The 26,989-nt window shown below is 33.8% G+C and overlaps 1 protein-coding gene across 3 annotated transcripts in view; it reads left to right on the forward strand.

Moving 5' to 3' along the window:
- Window positions 1–26,989, forward strand: part of Ac78C (adenylyl cyclase 78C) — a 112,466-nt gene that overhangs the window by 14,084 nt on the left and 71,393 nt on the right. For all 3 annotated transcript variants that reach the window (XM_070111128.1, XM_036362632.2, XM_036362644.2), the window contains exon 2: window positions 21,255–21,443. In XM_070111128.1, coding sequence (XP_069967229.1) covers window positions 21,409–21,443 — 35 coding nt within the window. In that variant the 5' untranslated portion in view covers window positions 21,255–21,408. The remainder of the gene's footprint in view (window positions 1–21,254; window positions 21,444–26,989) is intronic.

The following is a 26,989-nucleotide window of genomic DNA, read 5'->3' on the forward strand; positions in this document are numbered from 1 at the left end:
GGTAACAAACGTGATTATAAATGTCACATGTTATCTTCATTATTTGGACATTGCTTCCTAATGAGTAGTTATGACGTCTCCGAGTGTTGTAAGTGTACAAATAAATAGGTAATTATAAATATATCGTATATGAGATTTTAATGCTATTTATATGCATATACACATATACTCGTAAATAGTCATATGGTATGGGTGTAGTATAGTCAAGGAATTATAATTTAATATTATTTTTATCTTTTTTGAATTATTAAATATACAAATTTCTATACTCGACTGCTAAAAATAACACAAAAATGTATTAAAATTATATTAATCTTATATTATTATCTTAAAAAAATATGTTAATCTCTCGACTCTCATACATAAATTTGATCTTCTGGGCTTTCAGCCAAGACTTCTTCAATGGGTAGCTTCTTATCTTTATAATAGAACACAACGAGTGTTATTTGAGAAAACTCTTTCAGATACAATTAATGTCTCTTTAGGTGTTCCGCAAGGTAGTCATCTTGGCTCGATTCTGTTCTTGTTGTTTATTACCGATATCTCTTCAGTAATAGAATTCTCAAACATTTTATTATACTCCAATGACATAAAGCTTTTTAAATCATACACTTCAACTGATGAAAGGTGTCTGTTGCAAACAAATTTAAACAATTTGGTTGCATGGTGTGATAGAAATGATTTGCCATTGAATCTCACTAAATGTAAGATGATGTGCTTTTCCCGTAGATCTGTGCACCACTCTTCTTATGTAATAAAACACCATATTCTAGAGCAAGTTTTTAACTATGTTGATTTGGGAGTTAATATGGACCCTAAGCTTAATTTCAGTCTTCATATTGATACCATGGTCTTTAAAGCAAAAGCTGTCCTCAGTTTTGTTAAACGTGGGTCTAAAGAATTGAGATATCCGCATATTACTAAAACACTGTTTACATCTTTGGTTAGACCTATATTGGAACATGGCTCTGTTGTATGGAACCCTAGCCACCAAATCCATTCTGACAAGTTAGAGTCTGTTCAAACACAATTTTTACTTTTCGCCTTAGGGCATTTCCGATGGGACTCTAGGGTAAGTCTACTTCCATACACTAGTCATTTAAAACTTATAAATATACACTTCTAGTCGTAGGAAAGTGCTTGGCATAATATTCTTAGTAAAAATCTTGAATGGAAAATTTTGCAGTTCTTTTCTCCTATATGTAATTAAATTTTATATCCCGGTTCGTTTTTCGAGACAGTTTAAACCTTTACTGTTAAAATTCTGTAGATCAAATTTCGACCTAAACGAACCATTCCGCCGTATATGTCGTGATTTTAATTCTCATTCCAGCACATTTGGCTTATCTGACTCACTTTTCAAAAATAAAAAACCTTTATTGCTTTCTCTTAATAAATAAAATTGTAAAAATTTATTATATCGTAACTATAAATCTTAGCTGTTGAAATTTTTTTTCTTTTGGATCTTAACACTTCATCACTCTCAAAACTCTCTTGCCTTTTCTGACTCGGCTAATTCCGCACGTATGCGGATTGCGCCCCTCGCGTCGGTTGGGCGGGAGGAGGGTAATCGTTGGGTTATTAATATTATTATTGATGTTGCTACATACCTTGAGCATTAGAGCCAAACATTTAAGATACTGATTACAACAGTTACGGATGAGTCATTTTTTGTCTGGACTTAAACTGTTTCAGACATAAAATAACAGGACAAATCGAATATTACAACTTTAAATGTGAGCTTAACTGAAGAATTACAATCTTTAAAATAACTGAGTGAATTGATCTTACAAAAAAAAAACTATTATACCCTTTACATATACAATAAATTCCTTACAAGAACTTAGGTTGGATCGGATTTGAACAATTTCTTCGCAAATTGCACCATTAATTTGGACAATAACCCATGTCAAATTTCGTGAAGATCTTTCGTCAAGTATAAAAGCTTTCCATACAAGCACTTGATTCCGATTCAGTTTCTATGGCAGCTATATGCTATAGTGGTCCGATCTAGACAATTTGTTCGAAAGTTAAGTATAATTTGTGCCAAATTTCGTGAAGATACATTAAAAATTAAAAAATTCCAGCAAGGACTTTTGTTTGATCGTTTAGTTAGCATGGCAGATATATGCTAGACTGGTCCGATCTAAACAATTTCTTCCAAGGTAATAAACAAGTTTTTGTACAAAGACTTGAGTTTGTGTGCAAAATTTCAAATCGATATCTCAAAAACCAAGAGAGTAGTTCGTGTATATACAGAGAGACAGATGCACATGGCTTAATCGGCTCAGCTCATTACTTATCATTTATATATGGTATTGTCTATACGACTACTTTATAGGGTATCCAACGTTTTCTTGCGGGTGTTACAATTTTGTGTAGACATCGATAATATTTGTGCTTGTTCTCTCTATCCCTATCACTTCATTTTGTACCTAAAATTCTGGCAAACAACAAAGAATGCCATTAATTGAATTTTAATTGGGTAATAAAAACTTTTACAAACATTCTTACTACAATCTGCATAATGAAGCAAAACAAGCAACGAAAACAAAATTAGAATTCAATATATGTCTGATTAATGTTTGTTCAAATCAGATTTAACTTTTTTAATTAAAGAATAATATAATTAATTGCATAATAATTAGGCATACAACTATGCTTAAAAATTAGCTGCTAAAATTCTGCGTTAGCACAAGTTTTGTTTGTTTCTATGTACATACAAGTATGTACAAATGCCATTCACGCTTTGCTTATGTTGTTGCTGTTGTTGTTGTTCGTTTATAGCAATTAAAATTTTGTCAACCATATTCGGTGCACAGGCGAATCTTCGAATACGAATTGGTCTGTTGATAATAGCCACAATAAAAGCTGGCATACGTGTTGAGAGCAATAAAATACAACAACAACAATGATAAATTGGTATTAGTCTGTGGGTGGTATGAATGCGCTACACTTGGCTTTTGCTTCGGCTTCACGCTTACGAGCATTGGCGATGAGCAATCCATAGCAAACGCCGCTACGTGCTCGGCCAACTGAACACGCTCAACGCAGTCTTTGCAACGGATTTGCGCTAGCGTTATTTTATTGGATGTTTCGTATTACTAAGCTTTTTTATCAAATAATTCATATTTTTCGGTTAGTTTGCAGCTATATTTAAATGGCGCTTATCTACAAGGGTAAACAAGAAAAATCGCTTTATCTTTGGGATTGGACGAAGATTTGGAGCAGCAATTTGTGCCTCACATTTTTTATCTCATACAAGTAGCTTTGCTACTTGCTAGCGCATAGAAATCGGAGCCAAATGGAATAGTGTAATTTCCTGTATTATTTATTCGAACAAACGTTATCTCTATATATATACGTAGATACGTGCATATTTGAGTATTAATCGCTTGGTATTTTAAAATATGTACAATCGCCAGGGAGCATGTGTGAAAAATAGTGAAGTGATACCTAGCAAAAAATTAAATATTTTGATATTCTTAAGTGAACGGAATTTGAAACGCTTAATGCTAGGAAATGCCATTCAGACAAATGCAACAATTGAGAACATTTAATATTATATTCTTAGCTTGTGAAGTCATAATGCACCAATTGTATGCATTTATGCAAATTTAAACTGCATTTATATGTGTACGTGTGTGTGTGCGTGTCAGGCATAGCAACTTTAACTGCTTCAATCAATATATTTACGCATAAAAATAACAAAACGACATGGGGAAGAAATTATCTCAAATCATTGAACAACTGCTTAGGCGCTCAACGCCGCTTCATGTACCGTAAACATCAAATTTTAAATGCGTCAATGAACTTGGCGGTCAATCAAGCGAAGTACAGTGTGGTGAGTGCATGTTGAGGTGGTAAACGATTTGTATAATTTGTATATATGTATATATATGTGCAATTAGCGTAGACCGGTTAATTGTTAACTGGTTAATTGATAAATGTTAAGCCAATTAAATTAAATTTTTTCTAACATACATACGTTAAAAAGTATATTATTTTTACTTTCCTAAATACCGTTATATGATCATTTAAAGGTATTAGCATGTGAAAAAAATTTAAACGTTATTCGATCGTATAATGCTGTTGGTTTTAATAGAGGCTTTGCTCAAATCAGATATAGGTATATACAAGTATATATTTAGAACTGGAAGTTCACTGAAAAAAACTCGTACTTTCTTGAGTCATTCACACGTTTATAAAATATTAATAGATACCAGTTTTTAATACCCTGAAGAGGGTATATTAAGTTTGCCATGAAGTTTGTCACACTCAAATAAAAACGTCGGAGACCCTATAAAGTAGATATATATACCATAAATGATTAGCGTGACGAGCTGAGTCGATTTAGCCATGTCCATTTGTCCGGCTGTATATACCCGAACTAGCCTATCAGTTTTTGAAAAATCGATCTGAAATTTGGCACACGTCCTTTTCTCCCCAAGACGCTGCTCACTTGTGGGAATTTTGGATATCGGAGCACTATTGGATATAGCTGCCTTACAAATTAGTCAATCAGAATTAAGATAAATCTGAATAGAGTATTAAGCTGCGGTGCTGTCGAAGTTATCGTTTTTTTCTGGTTTATAAATAATTGCATTATTTTGCTAGATCTGTTATAGACTTCCTAATTTTGTATCCAAAGACAGATTCTTCACATTTCTTCTCTCCGAAGAAATCTTTACCGAGCTTAATCGTTGCCACATTGGGCGCTGCTCTCTTATAAAAAAAATGTACATGCTCAATGTTGGGCGATTTGAATTCTGTACAAAAAAGTATGCCTCAAAAGATACATTATTATAATGATATACATTCTTCAATGCCAAATTTGTTCTATAGATTTTAGACAAGTTTTAAATAAATTATTGCTAAAAATGTTAAATATATTTTTTAACGCGGATGTAAAATGTAAAATTAACGGTGCTCGAAACCTAAGTCAAAAAGAGGAATTATTTCACCAAAAATAGAACCAAAAGGCAAGGTTGAACCGTAAATGCTGTATATTTGAACAACAACTATTGCTTGTTCGATTCGCTATTCTGTAACGCTTGACGAATGGAAGACAGCTATTACTGAAGTTATCGCTTGCACAATACAAACATACAAACATACATACATACAAACATACAGGGAAAGCTAATAGAAGCGTTATACAAAAGCTTTCAGTGAGAGCCACGAGAGTAGTGTTTTCAAGAAATAACAGAAGCGGTTTCCATGCTTAATTCGAAACAGAGATCTCAGTTCAAAACAAATCGGGTATGATCTACAACAAACCGCAAACAAAAGTCATCACTAAACTACTTTCTCTACAAAAGTAGGTTGCATGTAGGATGCTCGGAGAACCACACTATCTAGGCTGTATCCATAAGTTGGAGCATGAACAACACCAACGATGGTACTCAATGCCATTCTCCACGATGCACCTGTTGACATATGAGGAATCCCAAGCAGGGACATACTGAAATTCTACGATTGCATTCCTGATAATCTGGATCACTGCGTCGCGTTATCTTCTCCTGACGGCTCCTTCTCTGCTCACTCACCTGCGAAGGAATGGAAGGCGAAGTCTTCTATTGGGAGCTCACCATCAATTCTACCTTCAGGCTACCAGACCTCTGTAGTGTCTTTCAAGCGGAGGTAGCTGCCATCAAGGTGGCAGTAGATTACTACTTTGAAAAGCAGCTTCCATCAGAGAGGTGTGCATTTGCTCTGATAGTAGAAAGGATATACTGGCTTTAAGCTGGCTGACTGTGCGCTCAAAGCTAGTTAAAGAGTGCATGAGCTCATTAGAAATAACGTCAAGCTTCTTCTGTATTAGATCTGTTTGGATGCGTGGTCATAGCGGAATCGCCGGAAAGGTAGCTAAGCAGGGCACTCTTACCCCAATTCCATTCGATTGGAAGCGTAGTAGGTCGTTCGTTGTCTTCTTGCTATAGCGCTGCTCATACGGAACTCCCGAATACTTGGCAATCGTTGATCAACAACTAGAACTCGTGTCGGAGTAAAATCCTGCCGACAACGAGTGAACTGTAAGAGAGATGAAATCGACTTGCCGCTTTCTCTGCTATTGATCAGATTTTGTCAGACTTAGATTGAACATACTGAAGTGGTAATTATTAATCAATTGTCGGTCTATGAAGAACTGGTGATCTGTTTTTAGGAATTTTTGGGGTATCATAAAAGGGGCCAAAGTTCACAGGTATCCAATTGAGATCCATTGCTATCTTTGGCGGGTTTATGGCGATTTAATTGATGCGGAGTCTGTATTGAACTCACTATAGAGGCTAAACGTAATGTGACAAAATTGTGGAAAACTTTGATTTAATCACTCCAGGAAGATTATTTGAGAAAATCGAGTTTTCCGTAAAACCTTATGGGAGCTTACATTCGAACTTACCAAAAATTACATACACAAAAGCTAAATTAGTAAAATATTTCAATATTTGCAGTTGATTAAAAATCCAATGAACCAGTTCCACTGTGCAATTCATTGACTGCATTTGACATTCCATTGCACTGCCGCTTTATAATTATCATCAGCCAAACACATTCAAACACACTCATGCAGAAAGGCTTGCGCCCCAATATTCAGCTGACTGTATAGAGTCCATTAATCAATTTAAAATATATACTCAAGCATATGCATAAATATTTTTTTATTAGCAACGCACGAGCCATGCTGGAAATTGCAATTATTGTTATTGTTGCCTCTTTGTGGATACAAGCAATTTACTGCAACACTGCCTAGTTTATTGCAGAATTCGGTTGCTTCCCTCTTGGTGCCTAATGTTCGCAGCGCATCAAAGCTTTGAATCAATCTTGTCATGGCTGTCACTCACAATCTATCGGCATAAAATTGCGTTGCGAATATGCATAAAATGTTGGCGGCAAAATGCCGCCACTATTGTTGCTGTTGTTATTCACAGCTCATCGAGCACCCATAATACTATATTTATTATTTATTGCATACAAATATTTACATCATCATATGATCAAAATTGCATAGGCGTGTTCGAACTACAAACATGGATACGTGGAAGTGGAATGTAAATAATATTATCCATTAATTTTTTTACGTGTCTAATTATTCTAATTCTAGGCGATTTATTACACTGGTATTGAACATATTTCACAAAATTTGTTAAATACTCGTACAATTTGCTATATATTTCAATATCCGGTATAACGGCTTTCTAAAATATTAATTGTTATAAATATGAGATTAAAATATCTTGACTGAGCTATGCACATAAAGTCATGAATTTCTAATTTTAAGAAGATTCGCAGATGGTGTATCTACCTTGTTTGTTTTCTTTTTAAGTTTATAGCCGAATAAATATAACATATGTATATAGTAGATATTAGGGTGGGTAAAAAAACAATTTTTTGGCTTGACGAGATTTTAATTTTTCTATCACGCGGAGGACCTTCCCGTTACAATTAAGAGCTCAAACTTTTTTAGAGGTGTCTATCAACCAATTCTTTAGGGTACCAAACGAAAAAAAAACATTAGTTTTTTGTACCCACCCTAGTATATATATATATTATAAATATGTTATATATAAAATTTATTAATGTGATTTTGGCGCAACAATTTCGGCAATTAACTTAGTTGCTAAATTTTAATTTGTAACTACATATTTTCCGAACACATACAAGTACATAGTCAAAACATTGCTTCTTTGTTGTAGTATAGGGGATTTTCTTATCAAACAGAAAGTATATCAGCTTTTTTTTTATTTTGAAAAACACCTCTTTGGGGAATTTATTTTATAGCAATCTAGTAAATTAATACTAATAAACTATTTGTTTCTGACTTAATTACAAAATGCTTATCCTATGATATTCATTTCAGATGTTAAACTTATACATATGTAGGTATTATAGTCACTATTTTAGTGAGACCTGAACAATGATTATTTTATTTTGTAGTTCATTTTTTTTTACACAAGTTCAAAGGTTTTACTCGCTTTAATCTTCTGGTAAGGCCATCATTATTAAGGAGCTAAAGAGTCTCAATGTTGATATGTTGTTGAAGTCGTTGTGCATGACTTTGAGCATACTTTTTGATCACGGTGTCAACAGTTTCTACATTCAGATCCATATGCAAGTTGTCATTACGAATGTACCAGGGTGCATTAACAATACCACGAAGTACTTTGTTTTGAAATCTTTGGATAATTAATATGTTGCTTTGACTGGTACAGCCCCAGAGTTAAATACCAGTCCACAAGTCCAGATCGGTTTAAGGACTTGTTGATACAAGAGTAGCTTGTTGTATATTGACAAGGCAGAATATCTGCCTAATAGCCAGTACATTTTTCTGTACTTAAGTTTTAATTCTTCTTGTTTTTTTTTTGACATGTGATTTCCACCTGAGTTTAGTATCAAGGGTCATACTAAGATATTTTGCTGTATTCTCATACGGAACTATTTTTTGGTTCATATATATTGGTTTGTGCTGTATACGTTTATTGGTGAAATCTATATGAACTGACTTGGTTTCATTTAGCTTAATGCGCCAAGTAGTTGCCCAGCGTTGTATTTCTGCAATGGCTTTTTGTAATTTTTCTGTTGACTCAATATTATTGTCGCCAACGGCTAAAATTGCAGTATCATCAGCAAATGTAGCAACAATATTTTCGTTAAATGTTGGTAGGTCACTAGTATACCTATAAGAGATAAAGAACTGGTCCCAATACACTACCTTGCGGAACTCCCGCTTGGATTTTTTTTAGGGCAGAAAAAGCGTCCTCTTGTTTGATTTTGAAATAGCGTTCTGATATATATGATTTCAGAATTTTCGAGAATTGTGTTGAAAGAAATCAGCTGAGTAAGAATTTGTGGTGGCAGTATGTTTTAAATAAAGAAAATACGCTCATTTTGGTTGCACCGAAGCTATAATACCCTTTACATGTACAAAAGATTCCTTACAAGAACTTTTTTCGTCAGATCAGGCAGCTATTTGCTATAGTGCTCCGATCCGTTCCGACAAATGAGCATATTCTTGGTGAGATTGAGATGTTGCAAAATTTCAGATCGATATCTCAAAAACTATTTCGCATATATACAGACGGACAGACAGACTGACATGGCTAAATCGACTCAGCTCGTTACGCTGATCATTTATATACGAGTATATACTATGCAGGGTCTCTGTCGCTTTCTTTTGGGTATTACAACCATAGTGGCAAACTCAATATACTCTGTTCAGATTATGAAAAATATAAAAGATACTTCGTTTGTTTTCTGCTTTTACCGCTCATTTAAATCAAAAGATAGAAATAATAACGGAATGGTATGCACGTTCCGCCACTGCCGCCTTTAAAGAGATACCCAGAAAAATTAAATATTTTTCAAGTTAAACGTAATCTCCGCCGGCGCTAAACAACTTTTGCAGTTATTTCTTTTCCATAAATAATACCAAAAATATTTTACTAGAAGTTAGTGTCTGTACCGACGCTCGAAAAAAAATCAAAAATTGACAAAATAGCGGCGTTAAAAAAAGGATTAAATTTGGTTCAAAACGTTTGTCGATTTTTGTGGCCTGCCACAATTTTATTTTAGATCAGATCAAAAACCTGATAGACCATTGTATGGAGAAGTACCATTATATACACAGAACATGCAAAAATTCAACAAATTTGTAAAATGTAAAAAAACAGAATTGTTATTGAAAGCGAGTTATCAAAGCAAGTTATTGAAAGCACAGTACAAAGAATATTGTGCGAACCTCACACTAATTGGCCATAACTATAAACCGTCGGGATCAAAAGGCTTCCTATGTGAAGGTTAAGGTTTGAAAGTTTTCAAAGAACTACATTACAGCAAACACTTTATACAAGTGTATTATACCAAGAGGCAGTTCACATCAGTGGATAACATGGTGAACTATGTAGATCAATGTCTTTCCATTAAGGCAATACAAATGCTGAAAAGCTCGAACCTACTTAGTTAACCACTAGTATAACCACCACAGACTGTTCTAAGTCTTCCAACGCTTTTAAATGCTACTTAATTCCATAGCCCATTAAGGCAAAGAGGTTATTTGTACAAGACTAGTGTGGATTGAACCAAAAATCTATTTTGGGGTTACCATTATCATGGAGATCGAGTTAAGTCTTATCACATCTTGATCGTTGATCCCTGAAAGCTAAATAAGATGGAGGATAATGAAAAGTTAGAGTATGTGGCACCTCATGTAAAGTTTCGCTATATAAATTAGCGCTCCACTTTTTAATTACTAAAACGTATATATCATACTCCTTCGAAGGGATTAATCGTATAAGGATCAAATTAAAATAATTTCATCACTTCATATTTAAATACTTATTTCAAATTAAGCTTAGTGGATCATTTTTATTCAATTTAACATTATCAGCCAAAAGCCCAACAAAACTGAAAATTTTATTTAAAGCTATCTTGGAAGCAATTGACACGAATATTCCTGCCGTAGCGCCTCAGAAAACGCCACCAAAATAAGAAGCCGGCAATGCGCAACAATGCCGTCGACATCAAGTAGTATGGTATTTACCATAAAACTTAACTAGGCAAATGATTTAAATTGCTGTTAATAAATTAATGGCGCAACAAGCAGCGACGAACGAGACACGGCAAAGTTATGTCATTTAACCCGAATCCTCCTTATGCGTATAGCGCGCGCAGGCTAATCGGCTGGGAGCTGTGGCAACAAAACACATAAAAGAGTTGGTTAAGCGCGAAATGTATTATTGTAGCGGTATATTAATTATAATTTAAAGCGTCATAATCTGCTCATTAAACTTAAAGCAAACAGCGCCAATAACACCAAACATCGAGTTGCCAGTGGCGAGCGCCAAACGGCGAGTGATAACAAGGGGTTAGTGACAGACGTCGAATTAAGCGTACAACTAATTTGACACCATTAGTGTCAACTAAAAAACGGTTGCTAACCGCGTGGTGTGTACAAATTTCAATTGCCACTGTGGCGGTTTAAAGTTTTAACTTTTGTGGCAAGTAATGCCGTACCGTTATGCCACAAAAGTGGCCAATGGTGGCCAAGAGTAATAAATTACCGGTTTACTGGGTGCGTACTTGCCGCAAAACTTTGATGCCATAATTGTATTTATATTTATATTTTCGTTGTTGTTGGTGGCATAATATATATTGCCAATGCTCGTTAAACAAGCTATCTGGTAAGACTATGCCACTGGCATGTGACAAGCTGTGGCTGGTGAAGGCTGGAAGTAACATATACCGCAAATGCAATTTCGCTAAATTAGCCGCATTAATGAGCGTTTTGTTGCCATTCCGTTGAGAAGTGCAAAATAATATAGTGGAAACAGTTAATGGGCTTTAGAGGAAATTACGTTTAAAATCATTGCAAAGCATATTCTCATATTAAATAAAATTTATAAGTACTTTTTCAATGAAGTAAATATGATAGGAAATATTAAAATTATATAAAATACTTATCTAAGGCATTACTTATAATTGACATACTAGAAGCTTCGCATAATGGAAATAAATTTGAAATATTCCAAGATTATCAGTACAAATGTGGGTTCTGCAGCCAACGAAAACAGTAATTTTACTTGAATAAATTACAAAATTTATCCGTATTTAAATTTTCAACTATTAACGTTTTTAAGTATAACTCAAAGCTAAAGCTATAGCTAAAGGGGATGGTTTGTGGAGGAGTCTTTTTCGCGAACTATTTACTAAGACTAGTTGCATGATTCCTGATAATTGCAACAGTTGTTACCACTAAGGCAGAAGTGGATCTACTGCTAAAAGGAGCAGCCTACTTCGTATAGCTTTAAGCTCGTTACGATTAATTAAGGAGAGTGTAGCTTCGTTATAACGGCATCGATTTACTTCCTGCTAAGCATGGGTGCCAGTTCACAACGGAGTCACAGTTAATTGTAGAGCTGATGAGCTGGCAAAGAGGTGCCATACTACTTAGCAGGAAGTAAATCGATGCCGTTGTGACCTGGCACCCATACTATTTAGCATCGCCGTCAGTAGAGTAATTGTGTGACTCAGTTGTTTCGGCATGGGTCAACGATTGACACCAGCAAATGGAAGATACATCTTATTTCTTCAATAAGGCGAAAACACGAACCAGGAGGCTGAAAATGTAAATAGTGTTTTATACTGTGACGGATAATCATGCGCAATTTTGGTTTCAGTTCCGTTGCGAAAACATCGAAAAAATAGAGGCAACAAAAAGAAGCTCGTTGTCTGTGAGTTAACAAAAATAAACCTCATGCCAACATTTAGACATTCTGAAGGAAGCAATCTCCCAAAAGGGGCCAGCTTTGGCTAATAGCAGTGGAATTGTATGCCATCAGCAACGGCAAGCTAATGGGCACATCGGTAGTGACTCGTCAGAAGCTCCTAAAGAAAATTTGTGATTCATACCTGTTCTGCGTATGGCAAATGGTTTTGCTAGTAAAAAATTCTCTACAAGCTGTGAAAATAGGCTGTTCCAGTTTTTAGCCAATAGCGGTTGCGGGTTAAGGGTTTCTATGATAGTGGTTTTTTGAAATTACTTTATAAATATCGTTCTATCGTTCTAACTATGCTTAAAAATTTTTTAATTGAATGTCAAATATTAATGAATTTATTTTTATTACACCTATTAATACTCTCACAAAATGTAAGACTGTAAGAGGTATCTGCAAATAAGCACATTTTAGGTATAAATTTACCTCATACCAGAAGTAATACATGTCGGCCAGTTTTATAAAACTTACGCAGTCAGTCCAGATTTTCTCCTGGCCCAAATAAACCCGATATAATTATTTTCGATTTTTTTTTTTTCTGACTATAAGCCGTTTATATTGGCCATATGTGATATTTCAATGTTTTTATAAAAATAATGTGGTTTAGCGCAGAATATGAATAAAATCGGACCGTTGTCTAGGCCCCTTATCTCGAAAATAATGGTTTTTACTTCATATACCCAATATATTAAATTTAGCCTCTTGTTTTTGAGTTTATATCACATATATCTCATTTTAGTTTACTGGGTTGATTTTAATACCAACATCCCAGATATGAAGCAGAATATAGTAATGAGGCCAGGTGAGTCTACGACATAAAATATAATTTAATAAGATACCAAACACGATTATAATCCTTTCACCCTTTCGTCTACATATCTTTCGCAACATTAATTTATATAAACTTTTGCCTATACCTGAAGTTATTTTCCCGGCTGGCGAGAGTTTAAAATGTTCGGTTACACCCGAACTTAGCGCTTCCTTACTTGTTTTATAGATAACTTTGACATTTTCTTTTCCAAAATGTTGCTGTGCTGTCACCTTTGGTCTCAATATAATGGGCGTTGAACTCGTTTCTATCTAAATCACTAAATAAAAAAGAAAACGCACATTACTAATAGGAGGACAAATTCGTCAACTAACTGTAGATATTACAGTAATTAATAATCATTATAAATACTTATACATACACATACATGTATTTCTTCAAATTTAAGTTATTTGGCTTAAAACCATTTAAACGCCATGAACATTTAACAATTTGTACTCTATCAACATTAGGGAGAAGCGAAAAAAAATTTCGATCTAAAACTACCAATGTGTTGATAACTTCCAGAGTTTGTAGCCAAGGTCTGCACGTTCTGAATCTGTAACTCTTTAAGATCGGTAGAAAATTTTTTATGAAAAACTGCTTTACGTTGGTATTCTTCCATCTGTCAAGAATCCCCGCAAAAGAGTATCCATATCTTTGGAGAATGTACACCTGAGTTTTAAACTCACGACCGACAGAATATTTGTCACCAGCATGCACCAAAAATAAAGTTGTGTATCTATTAAAGTCAACCGCAATCAAAATTTTAACTCAGTAATCGAGTAGTTACCAAAACGAAGCAAAGCTCCAAAATATTGCAGAATAAAAACTAGTTGGGCATACGCTTGTGAATGCAGCCAGTCGGCTCATGGCCTCTGCAGTGCTCACGGCAGTAAGTTATTTAGCATTGCTAAAATTTAAATTGTACACTTTTGAGTAGGCAAACAATTCCTCTTGTTAATGGATATATGTATATATGTATAATATACATACATACACACATAAATAAATTGTATTGTGCATATATGCATTGGCACTTGTTATGTTGCTAATGAATAATATAATAGATAACGTAATTAATTTTTCAGCAAAATATTACGAATGTTCAAAGCTTGTGTCAACAGAAATAAAAACCGCACTCATACATACAATTATATAAATATGAACCTGAATAAAATGTGCCGTGTAATAACAGCTTATTTTATAAATGATGGCAAATGTAAAATATTAAACGGCATCACAAACTGGAATATTAACGCCAATATGTTTGAATAAACTGAAATCTGAAAAAAAAATCAACAACAGCAAATTGAGAAATTAATGATAATTAAAATAAAGTCAAGCTATTAATTTGATATCAGTATCAATTAAAGGTAAGCAACAAATTTATTATTCATAGCTTTTTATAATATGCCCGATTTTATTTTATTTGTAACGTTTATTTAACACGCGCGCCTAAAAGTATGCACCGTAATAATACAAACTTCGATATAATATCTCTCAATTCAATTAATTGTTGCGCATACGCCGTTGTCACAGAAAAATCGCTACGTTAGTAAAAACTCTTAGTATATTCTTTTAAAGTGCTTTATAAGTGCACTCAAATCTGCATACCAATACGACATTTCACATTAATACTAAAACTACCATTCGCTCAATATGGGATATACGGGATTTTCGTCTATATTTTAATTAAAATTAGGAAGTATTCCTTCCATGGTTTACAATCGCAGGCAAGAAGATATTTACACCGAAATTAGAACGAGGTTATTTAGTAATTTCATTACGATTTCTAACATATTGACTGATAGATGCGGTATAAAGTCAGCCGGAAGTTTGAAAGTATTTATATTTGGTATTTGGACTAAGGGAAGTATTGACCCGATTTTACCCATTTTCGACACCAGAGCACACAAATATTTTCATCGAATTTCAATACTAGAACTAATACACTAATCGATATGTTCGATAAAAAATCAGGCATACGCACTGGTGTCCACATATTTGGTGTTTGGATCCTGAAAAGTTATAGTCTGATTTCGACAATTTCCGGGAGTTAGATGAGAGATTTGAGAGCACTATTTGTGCAAAGTTTGATATGTATACTGTAAAGTGGAAGAATCAGATAGAATTTAAATGTTTGTTATATGGGAAGTAGACGTGATTATCAACCGATTTCCCCCATTTTCAAGGAATTTTAAGCGAGATAGATATACAGCTATGAATATATAAATGATTAGGGTGACGAGACAAGTTGAGATCCTGGTGTCTGCCCGTCCGTCCGTCCGTCTGTCCGTGCAAGCGATAACTTGAGTAAAAAGTTAATCATACTTTAATCGTGCCTCTTTTAATACACGAAAGCCAGGCGAAAGCAATTTATTTCTAAACTACTAAATAATAAATATTTTAAATTTAAATTAAATTATATAAATTTCTTATCATCCATTTCATATGAAATTTGCATACCGCAATTTTTACTATCAACAACAAATGACTGCCGTGACTTGAATGAAACTAGAATGCCGGGTATATCTAAATCGAAACCGAATTTATCGGGTCTACATAATGGACTAAAATTAGCACGTACAAATGATCGCAGCTTAATAACCGATATATGGATATTTCTGTGCTCTTTTTAAGTTTCTATGCGCCATTTTGAAATATCTTAGGTATACTAATTATATTCCATTAACTTGCGTGCGCTCAACATAATCATTTATGTTAATTCACTTGTCAGTTATACAATATATACCACAGTGCATACTTAGTCATCGCAGTTCAGCGAGCTTAGACCTCAACCCATTTTAATTGTGCACTTTTCTTATTCACTTCAAAAATTTTCCGACACGTGGTAATCAATCACTTTAACCTATTTTACACGCAATCAAGTATCCGTTTGAAGGCGATTACATACTCATATGAATTATTGCATGATTTCAAATTAGGTTTAAAAGGACAGAGGCAAGCATGAATGTAAAAAGAATTGTATATACATATTATATGGTATGTGATTTAAAAAAAGTATTTCAGATACTTTTTCTGCAAAGTCATTGCGCAACAAATTCTCATAAAAAATGCCTAAAAGTAGAAGGCTTATAGACCATCCAGAATAGCAATGCGTAATTAGAGCTGGACGGTCAACAGCAAACAAATAATTTCACATTTCGAATTGTGAAGCGTTTACTTTTTGGGCTTTGAACTCAGTAGTGATAACTCAACAAGCCTGAGTATTGAAGAGAGAATTCAAGCCGCCCATAGGTCATATGCATCCCTAAACAAACTGTTCAAATTAAGCTACTCAATAGACAACAGAAACTAGACGCTACTCGAAAAAGACAAAACCAAACTGCAAATCTTCGAAAGAATGATCTTGATAAAAATATTTAAAGCAGGAAAAGATATTGACTAGTGGCTTATAAGGTGGAGCTATGAGCTAGACAAGCTTAAGATGACTCGGCCATATAACGAGACTGTACTACATTAAAGTGCAGAAGAAAATAGTAGAGGCCACAGCATTCACCGCTAAAGCAAGGGGAATACCGCGTTTAAGATTGCCGATCCTGCGAAAGACATGAAGATGCTTGACCTGGACTGAAACTGGACAGAAACCGCAATTGAGCGAGATGTCTGAAGGTCACATGACCAGCAGGCCAAAGCCCTCAAGGAGTTGAAGCGCCAACAGAAAATGTCGGTATATACATGCATATATGTAGAGAAATTCTTAATATTAACGGAAATATTGATAGAATGCAGACAAAGAGGGCATACGCAAGCACATAAATTAATTAGGCCTACGCGACAGCGATAAACACCTCATTCGACCCAAATATCCACCCGGCAAGTGATTTTTTTATATTTGGAAATAAAAAGACGTCACACGAGGTCTCATTCGGAGAATATGGTGGATGGGGTAGCCTAATTTGACTAATTTGGCCTTCTCGTCAATGGATTTGGGCGTTTTGCCTTTCTTCAATTAATCGACGTGGAGCACTTTTCTATAAAGTAGTTTTAATAACAATGATGTATGAATGTACAATATATCAAATATAAATTGTGATTTCATGCTTAAAATTAAAAACAAATTGTTCTTAAATAAAAGAATTTTGTTCAAATAATATTTTTAAACTTTAATTAGACATTTAATGTTATGAAAATGCTTCACTGATATTCATGTGTGCTAATTCGATAGAAAAGAGTTCACTTTCAAGCAATAGCCTTTGAAGCCAACTACTTTTCTTTCAAATTCGTCTTAATTTTAACTTACCAGCGCACAATAGCCGCAATCAAACACTAAAAAAGTATTTCTCTCAAAGAAATTGCGCCAATTTTGTACCAATAACAGGGATTGATGAGCATCATTGCGTCTCTTTTCTTTGAGTTGAGTTATCGACTAGACCTTTTGTCAGTATCATATCGAACCGAACAAATCTATAATTGAACTATATTTAATAAATGTCAATTTAAAACTAACAAATGTTTGCCGTTTTCTCTAAAAACTGTGTAACATGTATGTAATAACTGTCTTGAGGTTTGAAGCATTACAAATTTTTAAATTTCAGTAAATATCGCTATGGAAAATTCCACATGTGCGAATTATAGACATATGTATGTATATGAGTGTATGTATGTACATATGTAAAATACTCTTTCACGTCATACTAAAGTTTGGGTACCATAATTTATGCAATCCTAATTTCTTATGCTCGACGTTACCCGCGTATCGCTAAAAGGTCTGAACAGTAAAGAACGGAACAATAACCGCAATAAGAAATCAGACAACAACACCACAGAACCACACTGAAGCAAAACTTGCTGCTTATAAGTATCGTAAGAGTATGTACACGTACATATGGATTTATATGTGATTTATTCTACTTCAGTGTATTGCATACGCGTTGACATTATTTTTACTCAAGTTTTAAAGAAATTGAAATTCACCGAAAATTGTTTTCTATTTAAGCTAACAATTCATCTATTGTACTCAAAAAGTACACCATGGTCAATTCATTTATGCTCATAAGAATAACTCACAGAAATTTAGATGTAGCAAATAGAATAACTAAAATAATCTAGGATGTCCATATGGTAATCAATTTTCAAAAGAAACTAACAACATAAGATTGAGCTCAGATCACCTTTATTAACCAATAATGTACTTGTTGGAAACATAGTAATCACTAAAGTGATCTTGCCACCAAATATTCCACAGTAAAAGTCTTAAGTAGCATTTTTTATGAATCACTGAGAAATTTTCAACTTCAGCAGTGACTTCAACGAAGAGTGCAACTAAATGAAAACAAATAAGTAATTTGCTCCGAACTTACCAACAATTTCGGGACATTGCTAAAGTAGACATTTTTTAAATTAAGTTTAGTTATTGTAAATTTTCATAATATAATTTGTTCGCTTTAAATCCATTTACCCTACATTCATACTTTTAAATAAAATTTTATCAATTTATTCTACATCGGGGCTGACCAAAAATGTATATCCGGAGAAAACATGTTAAAGATGTTTTTCGGAGATAAACACAGCACTTGATGGTGTTGAAAGCCCAGTGAGCTATGGCGTGAGTACCCCTGTTGCACCGACGTCATAATACATCTGGCTGTATTAAACGTTTTAAATGACTGTTTGAGTGACTCTCAAGGATTCTGAGCGCTATTCTTGTGTTTGGAAACAACTTTCATCGAGTAATACTTCCAGTTCCTCAGCTTCGAAATTGTTTGGCCCACCAAGACGTTCTTCGTCTTCCAAGCCAAAATCTTCATAATTTTTCAAAATACATAGCCATACGTTCGTAATCTTGTGGACACTTTCTCTTATAGATAAACATCACTTATAATACCAGAGATTGTGTGAAAAAGTGTAGAGAAAGAAATTGAATGTCTACTTAAAAAGGTCGAGAACCATATGTGACCATTTGTCTCTAATAAATGACGCCATGCACTAAATTAGTGAAATGGTTGCAAAATGAATTTGCACTCTGATTTTATAATTTTCTTTCTCTTTAATTAATTTATAATAAAAACTAAAAATATTGTATAGACTTATAATTGTACAAATGATTATTTTTGAAAAATCATGTAACTTCATTTGCACAAATTTGATAAGCTAAAAATGTAGCAAAAATATGAAGTATATATAAATACATATATATGTTACACACAAATAAATGTACACACATAAGTTTCGGATTCCGGCTATTCACATAAACAACCACTTAGCGGCATATTGCCAGGTCACTTGGCAGGCAAAATTTCACCGACCAGGCGTGCACAACAGCAGCAACAACAACCAAGCCACAAGCTTCTCTACAAATAGTAAATTATAAATACAAGCACTGCCTTAACGAGCTACTTTCGAATCCAACTGTGCATGTCCACATTTATTTGTTGTTGTACGTACATATGTATATATATATATATAGCATAAAAATCTGGTACGAACGCCAACCGGTGGCACAATGCAACAAGTCGCATGTAAATCATTGTCAACTTAGAATTTCCTTGCTTGCACGGTTTCTTATTTTACTGCAGTTCATTTTCTTCTTCCTTTATTTTTTTATTTGCACATTTACCACTTCATTTTCTGCCTGCTTCCGCTCGTGAGCACGCAAATCGTTATATGCCTGATCAAGTTTCCAGCAAAAAGTTACTTATACGCAACGATGTGCCACTAACAAGCGCTCCAACTACACGTATTGCCATTAAGTTGTTTTTCTTTGAAATTAGCGCCTTGAGATGTCACTTAAATTCTGATATCACAATGAAAATATTGCGCATTTAAGCCAACGCCAATGAAGTGAGTATTTGGGCGTAAAGTGGCATCGGTAACAGTCCACTAGACACGGTCTCTTCTTATTATATGGCAGCTGATAAGTGGTAGCTGGTAGCTGGTCTATAGTGCTCATTCGTTTATTTACTTATTTTTCCGTTTCTATTTTCGATTTCCATCGAGTGCTCGGAGGGTAGACTAAATATTTGCGGTAAATATTAGACGTGCGCGAATTTTGCAAAGAAGTTGTCATAAGTTCAAACATTTACAAATGAACTCATTAAAAAATCAAAAGCAAAAAAATTATTTAAAAAGGTGCAATTTATGCAAATAAATCTACATATGTATGTTTGTATATAGAATGTTATGTTAATAAGTTAATTTATTATCAGCATCAATTAGGATAATATTAAAAAATTAGAGAAATTAGCCCTTTTTCATAGACAGAACAACAAAAAATTAATTTTAAAAAACAAGCGAAAACGAAAAAAATGCTATATTTCAAAAACCAATTGCACAAGAGCTGTGATATTTATATACGTATATTTACAAGGGTACGTCTAATTCAACTTGGAAATTGTATAGCCTACCAGGTATTTAAATGGATTGCTTTTCTCGAAATTTATTTGATAATTGTTCTAATATAATAACAAACTCTATAAGATTTAATTATAATCAAATATCAGTTTCCGAGATTTTGACAGAAAATTTATTATTCTCAAATGGCGGTGCATTGAAGTTGAATCTAACATAAAATTAGCCTAAACGTTTTTTATCCTGAACAAGGAATATAAAGTTTGCCACGAAGTTTGTAAGACCCAGAAGGAAAGATCGGAGATCATGTGAAATATATACCATGTCCGTCTGTCTATAGGCCCTCAGATTTTGAGATATCACTATGAAATTTCGCACACGTCCTATTCTCGCCAAGAAGCTGCTTATTAGTCGGAACCGCTGAAATTGGACCACAAGGCTGCCATACATACTTAACGATCAAATTCTTATAACGAAAACTTTTTATTTGACAAGATATCTTCACGAAATATAGCATGGATTATTATTTAAAGCAATGTAACAATTTCCGAACAAATCGTCCAGATCGGGCAACTATAGAATATACATAGCTGCCATACAAACCGACCGATGAAAATCGAATTTAGTATTTTAGCTTCAGTGCAACCGAAGTTAACATTTTTTTTGGTTTCAAAGTCCCTTTGCAAATGACTTTCAGCATCAAACAATATTTAATATTGTAACAATGTCAGATACGTTCCTCATTAAAATACAATTTAATTAAGTTAATGGCTTTATGTTCCAAAAGCAATTGATTCAAACATAATTTAATTAAATAAATACAAGTTTATTTATAAACTAAAAATTCGCTTTTTTTACAGCTCGACACGTGGAAGTTAAAATGACTAAATCAATATTATTGCAAAGCACTGCTGAAAACTCAAATAACGGTGAACCTGCATTAACCAACACAAACAGTTATAAACGCGTGACAAGTGTAATTAATTGTCGAAATAAATTGCGATTCAATTAAAAATGAATACGGATGATGAAGAACGTGTCTGTCTGCGGTGAGTAATGAATAAACAAAGACGTCTACAAAATAATTTTATTTAAACTATGCACTTATTTAGTTACACTAATTAACAACTTGCGAATCAAAATATTAATATTTTAATTATTTAGCTCGGTTTAAAACTAAAAAAAAAAAATGTTATTCAGTTAAGTGTTTGGAAAAAGTTGTTGATTAAATAACTTGTGCATTAGATGAAATGAGCTCATAACTGTCTATCAAATAAAATGGGAAAATGAAAAACCAAAAAACAATTTAATTTGCGAGAGTTAGCTATGTACACAAAGCACAGTTTATGATTAAACTTGTAGTTCATGTTTTTGACAGAAATGCTTGATAATTCTCTCCCACTTGCATATCTAAATATTTAATAGATGGCTTGAACGAAAACATGTTGCTGGATGTCGCCATTTTTACTATAAATAATACGCGTTAAATGGTGATATGTAGAAGAAATCTGAATTTGAAACTCCACTTGAGCCATTTAAAGTTCTCCAATATCTGGATCGACGAATGACTTCAAAAATTTCTTATGAAACAACAGAAAGTATAATTGATTTTTTCAAATGACGTAATTTGTGGCAGAAGTTATAACTAGGCAATTCAGATAAACCTTCTAGCTAAAAGTACTAAGTGTATGTTTTTATTGCGACCAAGACATTCTTTGGTTCCCAATTACAAGAGCTTCTTCTTCAACGATTAACTCCCATCATTCCGCTCAGTATCCTTTTCAAATCAAAAAACTACTATTCGCTGTCTTTGGAATTGTATTTTCTACGTGATTTATTTTGGGTATTCAAAACTGGTATTCAAAACTAAGCAAATTAATTTTTGCAAATGTTTCCATGACTTATTCGTTCAAACTCAAGTATTCAACAAAAACTGAAACGATATGTTCACCTCTTGTTACAATAAATCCTTTATTAATTTTCGACAACAATTTGTTCCCTTTCGAGCTCGAATATAAATAGAGGAAATATAGAAAAGTACATGTTGTTTAGCAGGACGACATAAAAATATATTTTTTACACCTAAAAATCCCCATAGCTTGTATTTGGACCACCTTGTATATTTTCAACAACATAACAACACATTTACAAAGGTATGAATAATTGTTTGTGTGTTCTGATTGGCCATTCAGCATAGACATTTAGCGATGGAAATTGAGTGCGAGTTCACTTCTCCGCTATCTGCCGCTCGTGTAAACGACAATGCTCAATTTACAGTAATCGGCAACTAGAAGTTCAAATGTGGCAACAACAGCGAGCTTGACATGCAAGTTGTACGCGAATATATTTATTATATGACACATAAATTTACAATCATATAAACTTATTGTTGTTTATTAATGTATGACGCGCGTTCAGCAACCATAAATATGAAGTAGTGGTTTGTCGATGTAAAATGGAACAGTTCTCATTTGTGGCAAAACCGATTGATTGAAAATTTATATGTACCCACCAATATAGAATTATTTTCGAATGCATATAAACTTTCGCTTAACAATAACATAAATTAATATGAATGTGTTTTTCGTACGGCATATGTTGACAGTACAATCAATTTACTGGCATTAGAAACCATAAATCATGCCAAAATCTTGGATATGAATCTCTTTTACTCAAACATAAGCACTAATTTTATATATATTTGTAAGAATTTTTTAACGTAGTGTAATCAGCTCCCCAAACTTTTTTCTCGAAACACTGTCAGAAACGGCTGGACCGACTTTTTCCGATATATATGTCAGGTATTGATTGAAGGAATAAGATTTTTGATAATAATTTCGATTTTTAAAGCGCTCTGAAGTGTAAATGTTTTCACAAAACCCGAATTGTTTTGCATGGCCGCCATTTTGTCCAAAATCAACATTTTAATTAGGCCAAACAGCTTTTTTGGGAGATCCTCCTAGAGTTCGGGATCCAAATTTTCAAATCATTTCAATTTGTGGCTTAGCTATGACGTTTTTTAGACTTACCAATCTTCTTATTATGCCAAAAATCATTGTACCAAGTTTCATGACGTTATCTCGCCGGGTGCCATCGTCGCCCGATTTGAAGAATGTCATTTCGTTAAGCGTGTTGCAAGTTTTTTGAGCTGAGTAGAATGACCTTAACGCTTTGGCACTACTGTGGATTAGACGACTTGTATTAATTTTTCCATTACTATGGCCATTGAATAATGTTTTTATAATATTATATTACCTTAATAGATAGAGAACTCCGTAGCGTAATCATTATCATGGTAAAGTATTTATTTAAAAATTATTCAACTCTTTTAATTAGTAAATTATAGGTTAACTTTTCTTTAAATAATAACGGAGATTGCACTAATCTGTTATTTATTTAAGGGGCATTAATTTTGCCACTGGGATGGTTTAAGCAATCAGGCCATATCTAATTCGAGATACGAATAAACATATGCATGGTGTTTATCTATATATGTTATAGGTATGCATAAACAGAAATATTATTTTAGTGCTCCTGACTTGGCTATGCCGTTCAAGTGCTGTAATTTTAGAAACATACGCTCAAATATACACTGACTCCTACAATATGTTTGCGGATTGCCTCCGCAAATGTATAGACCAACACACAGGTACACATATCACACCAAAATTAGCCACAATTGTGTGTTACACGTAGGTAGCGTGAAAAGCCTTTTCTTAATTACTATACATATATGATGTTTATGACTTGCGGTATAATTGGTTTTGCTATGCCTGCATATTTTAGGGTCATAAGGGCATAACCGTTGACAGTAATCGCGGTTAACATGATATCTGCTAATAAAACCAACATGTTTACTAAAATTAATGAAAAAGAATGACAAATATTTTAGTGTTTATAAATAGAATATTTATTTATAATTATATATTGTACATTAATAATTTGTTCAGCCAGTTTCATAAATATTCACGCCAAAAAGTTTCGAGTTTTACTACCAAAACATAATCTGTAAAACAAGTAAGCATATGGTGTCATTGTAAAAGTGGTAAGTAATTTTCATTCTAACTTTTTGCTTTATCTTCACGCAATAAGCACTTTGGAGGAAAACAAAACTAAAAAATGCTCACACAACACAGCATAAACAGCAAAATGTATTCGAATGACAAGTGCTTGGGAGTATGACAGCAGAGTCGAAGACAAATAAGTAAGGACGGGGTGATATCGGATAGAAACAGAGATTTTTATATCACATAACATGCATACATTATCTATAAAATAAGGAGCTTGACTCTACGAAAGACAGTTGCCACTTTCTGACATGGAAAGTATCCTAAGAAAAAGGTACAGCAAGGTAATTTTTTGCTACTTCTCTTGGATACACTCTTTTTCTGAAAAACTTTACATGCTGCAAGCACTAATACATTGAAATAGAATATGTTGTCAAATTGTTAAAACGTCATTATTTGCTAAAAGTCATAAAAAATATGTCGAGCTGGAACTATAAACGCTATAGAATAGCAATGTAGTGATTTACTCCCAGTCGATTCGTGGACTGTATTAATTTTTATATATGGAATAATATTTTGTATTGACAAAGCTTTGTATACAAAGGATCTGGAATGAATATGCGAGATTTTATTACCACCCAATAATAAAATTTATTAACGGGATTTATAAAGCTAATTAACCCTTTTAACATTACGATAGCAAATGGAAGCCTGTGGGTATGTATCTTTACATGATAAATCATGGATGCCACATACACATATATTTACTAATCCCAATGCAAAATAAGAAAAGAACTGACAGTCAATCGTTAGCCCACATCGCTTAGTTATAGACCAATACAATAGACAGACAATGAGAAGAATATCGTGAAGTCATCTAATCTGGTTTTATATTTCAAATAGTAACTTTTACCAACATCGTGAAAAATGTTTTGTATAAACTAATGGCTAAGGCTCCAGGGCATAGCTGCACTCGGGTATAAAAAGAACCACTCACTCAAACGGCATTTGTATTTTTAACAGGAGATTCCCAAGCTTTCGAGCCACCAATGACCCACACAAATAAGCTGAATCATTGCGGAAGGGACTTCCGTTGAAATAGTTTTGCATCACTAAATCGCTTTTGCCTCTCTTGTCTGCCTTTCAAATATCGTTTCTCTTGCCTTGTGCTAAATCGAATTGAAGGCATTGCAGGTGGGCAGCCAAATGCTTGTACTCGCACTGGTAGCGGTTACTTGTAGCATGGGTGCGGCGACTAACGGACAGCAACTGTTATGTTGTCATTTTCCATATTTTATTTTTTCATCGTTTCAGCGCCGTGGTACTTTTGCGCTGTCATTGCATTTTATGTAAATTTTTATGCAAATGTACGGCATATTTATGTGTATATATACCTATGTATGCTGTTACATATATATACATATACGTACATATACATATGTATATACATATTTATACATATATATACATATGTATGGGTAAATGAATGGCTAGTGCTTGTCATCGGATGAGTATCCTCGTATAACCAGTCAACTAACTGATATAACAACAAACACATACGTTACAACAACAACCAAAGTGGAAGCATTTAAATTACAGACATGCACACATATATCTACGCATCTAAACCATGTACTATATATTTATGCGTCGTATATATTTTACAATAGCACAGCGACAACAAAGACAAGGCGTACAGCTGCAAAGAATCGTTGGAAAGTAAGGAATTGTTGAAAACAAGTTTGGTATTTCACTCGACATACCGGCAAAAAGACATTGCTTTATGGTTGACAAATAGCACCATTGCGACTATGCGGAGAGATTGGCTGAAACTATTTCCACACACACTTTCAGACAGTCCACATTCACACGTGTGCGCAGTTTATTTCAATATTTATGCTCTAGCAACATCTTGTACAAGGTATACAATTTTTCTGCATCTAATGGTTTTTTGTAACATCTAGTCGAGAAAGGTATAAGCTTATATAAATCAAAATGACCAGTATATTTTTGATAGCTTGGTGAAGCTGTTACATGACATTTTGTGGAGATTGGGCCACAATCCACAAAACATACAGTGATTATTCAATACTTATATCAAAATATATTTGGTTCAGGGGAGCACAGTAGGGAATTAGGTTTCAAAAGTAAGGAAAAGTGTGGGAAGTAAATTTCTCCAAACTATTTAATAAGTTTCAACTAAGTTGGCTGAAAACATTGATTATCAGCATTTCATACCGAGGTACAATAAAAAAAACCTTTAACGACGGCTGCACTGAAGCTATAATACTCTTTACAAGTGCATTTTTATAGCATTAAAGGAAGTAAAAAAATGTTGATCGGTCAGTTCGTTTAGCAGCTGTATGCTATAGTGGTTCGATGTGAACAATTTCTTCGGAAATTGCAGTGTTGCCCATCTGTGCTAATTTTCGTGAAGATATCTTGTCAAAGTTTTTCATACAAGAACTTGATTTTAACCGATATCGTACTACTAGAACATATAGCTGCCATACAAACTGATCGAACAAAATCAAGCTCTTCTTGAATCTCCGAATATATTGTACAAATCGGAGCTCCATAGCATACCA

Source organism: Bactrocera oleae, chromosome 6, assembly GCF_042242935.1.
Source record: "Bactrocera oleae isolate idBacOlea1 chromosome 6, idBacOlea1, whole genome shotgun sequence".
Lineage (NCBI taxonomy): Eukaryota > Metazoa > Arthropoda > Insecta > Diptera > Tephritidae > Bactrocera > Bactrocera oleae.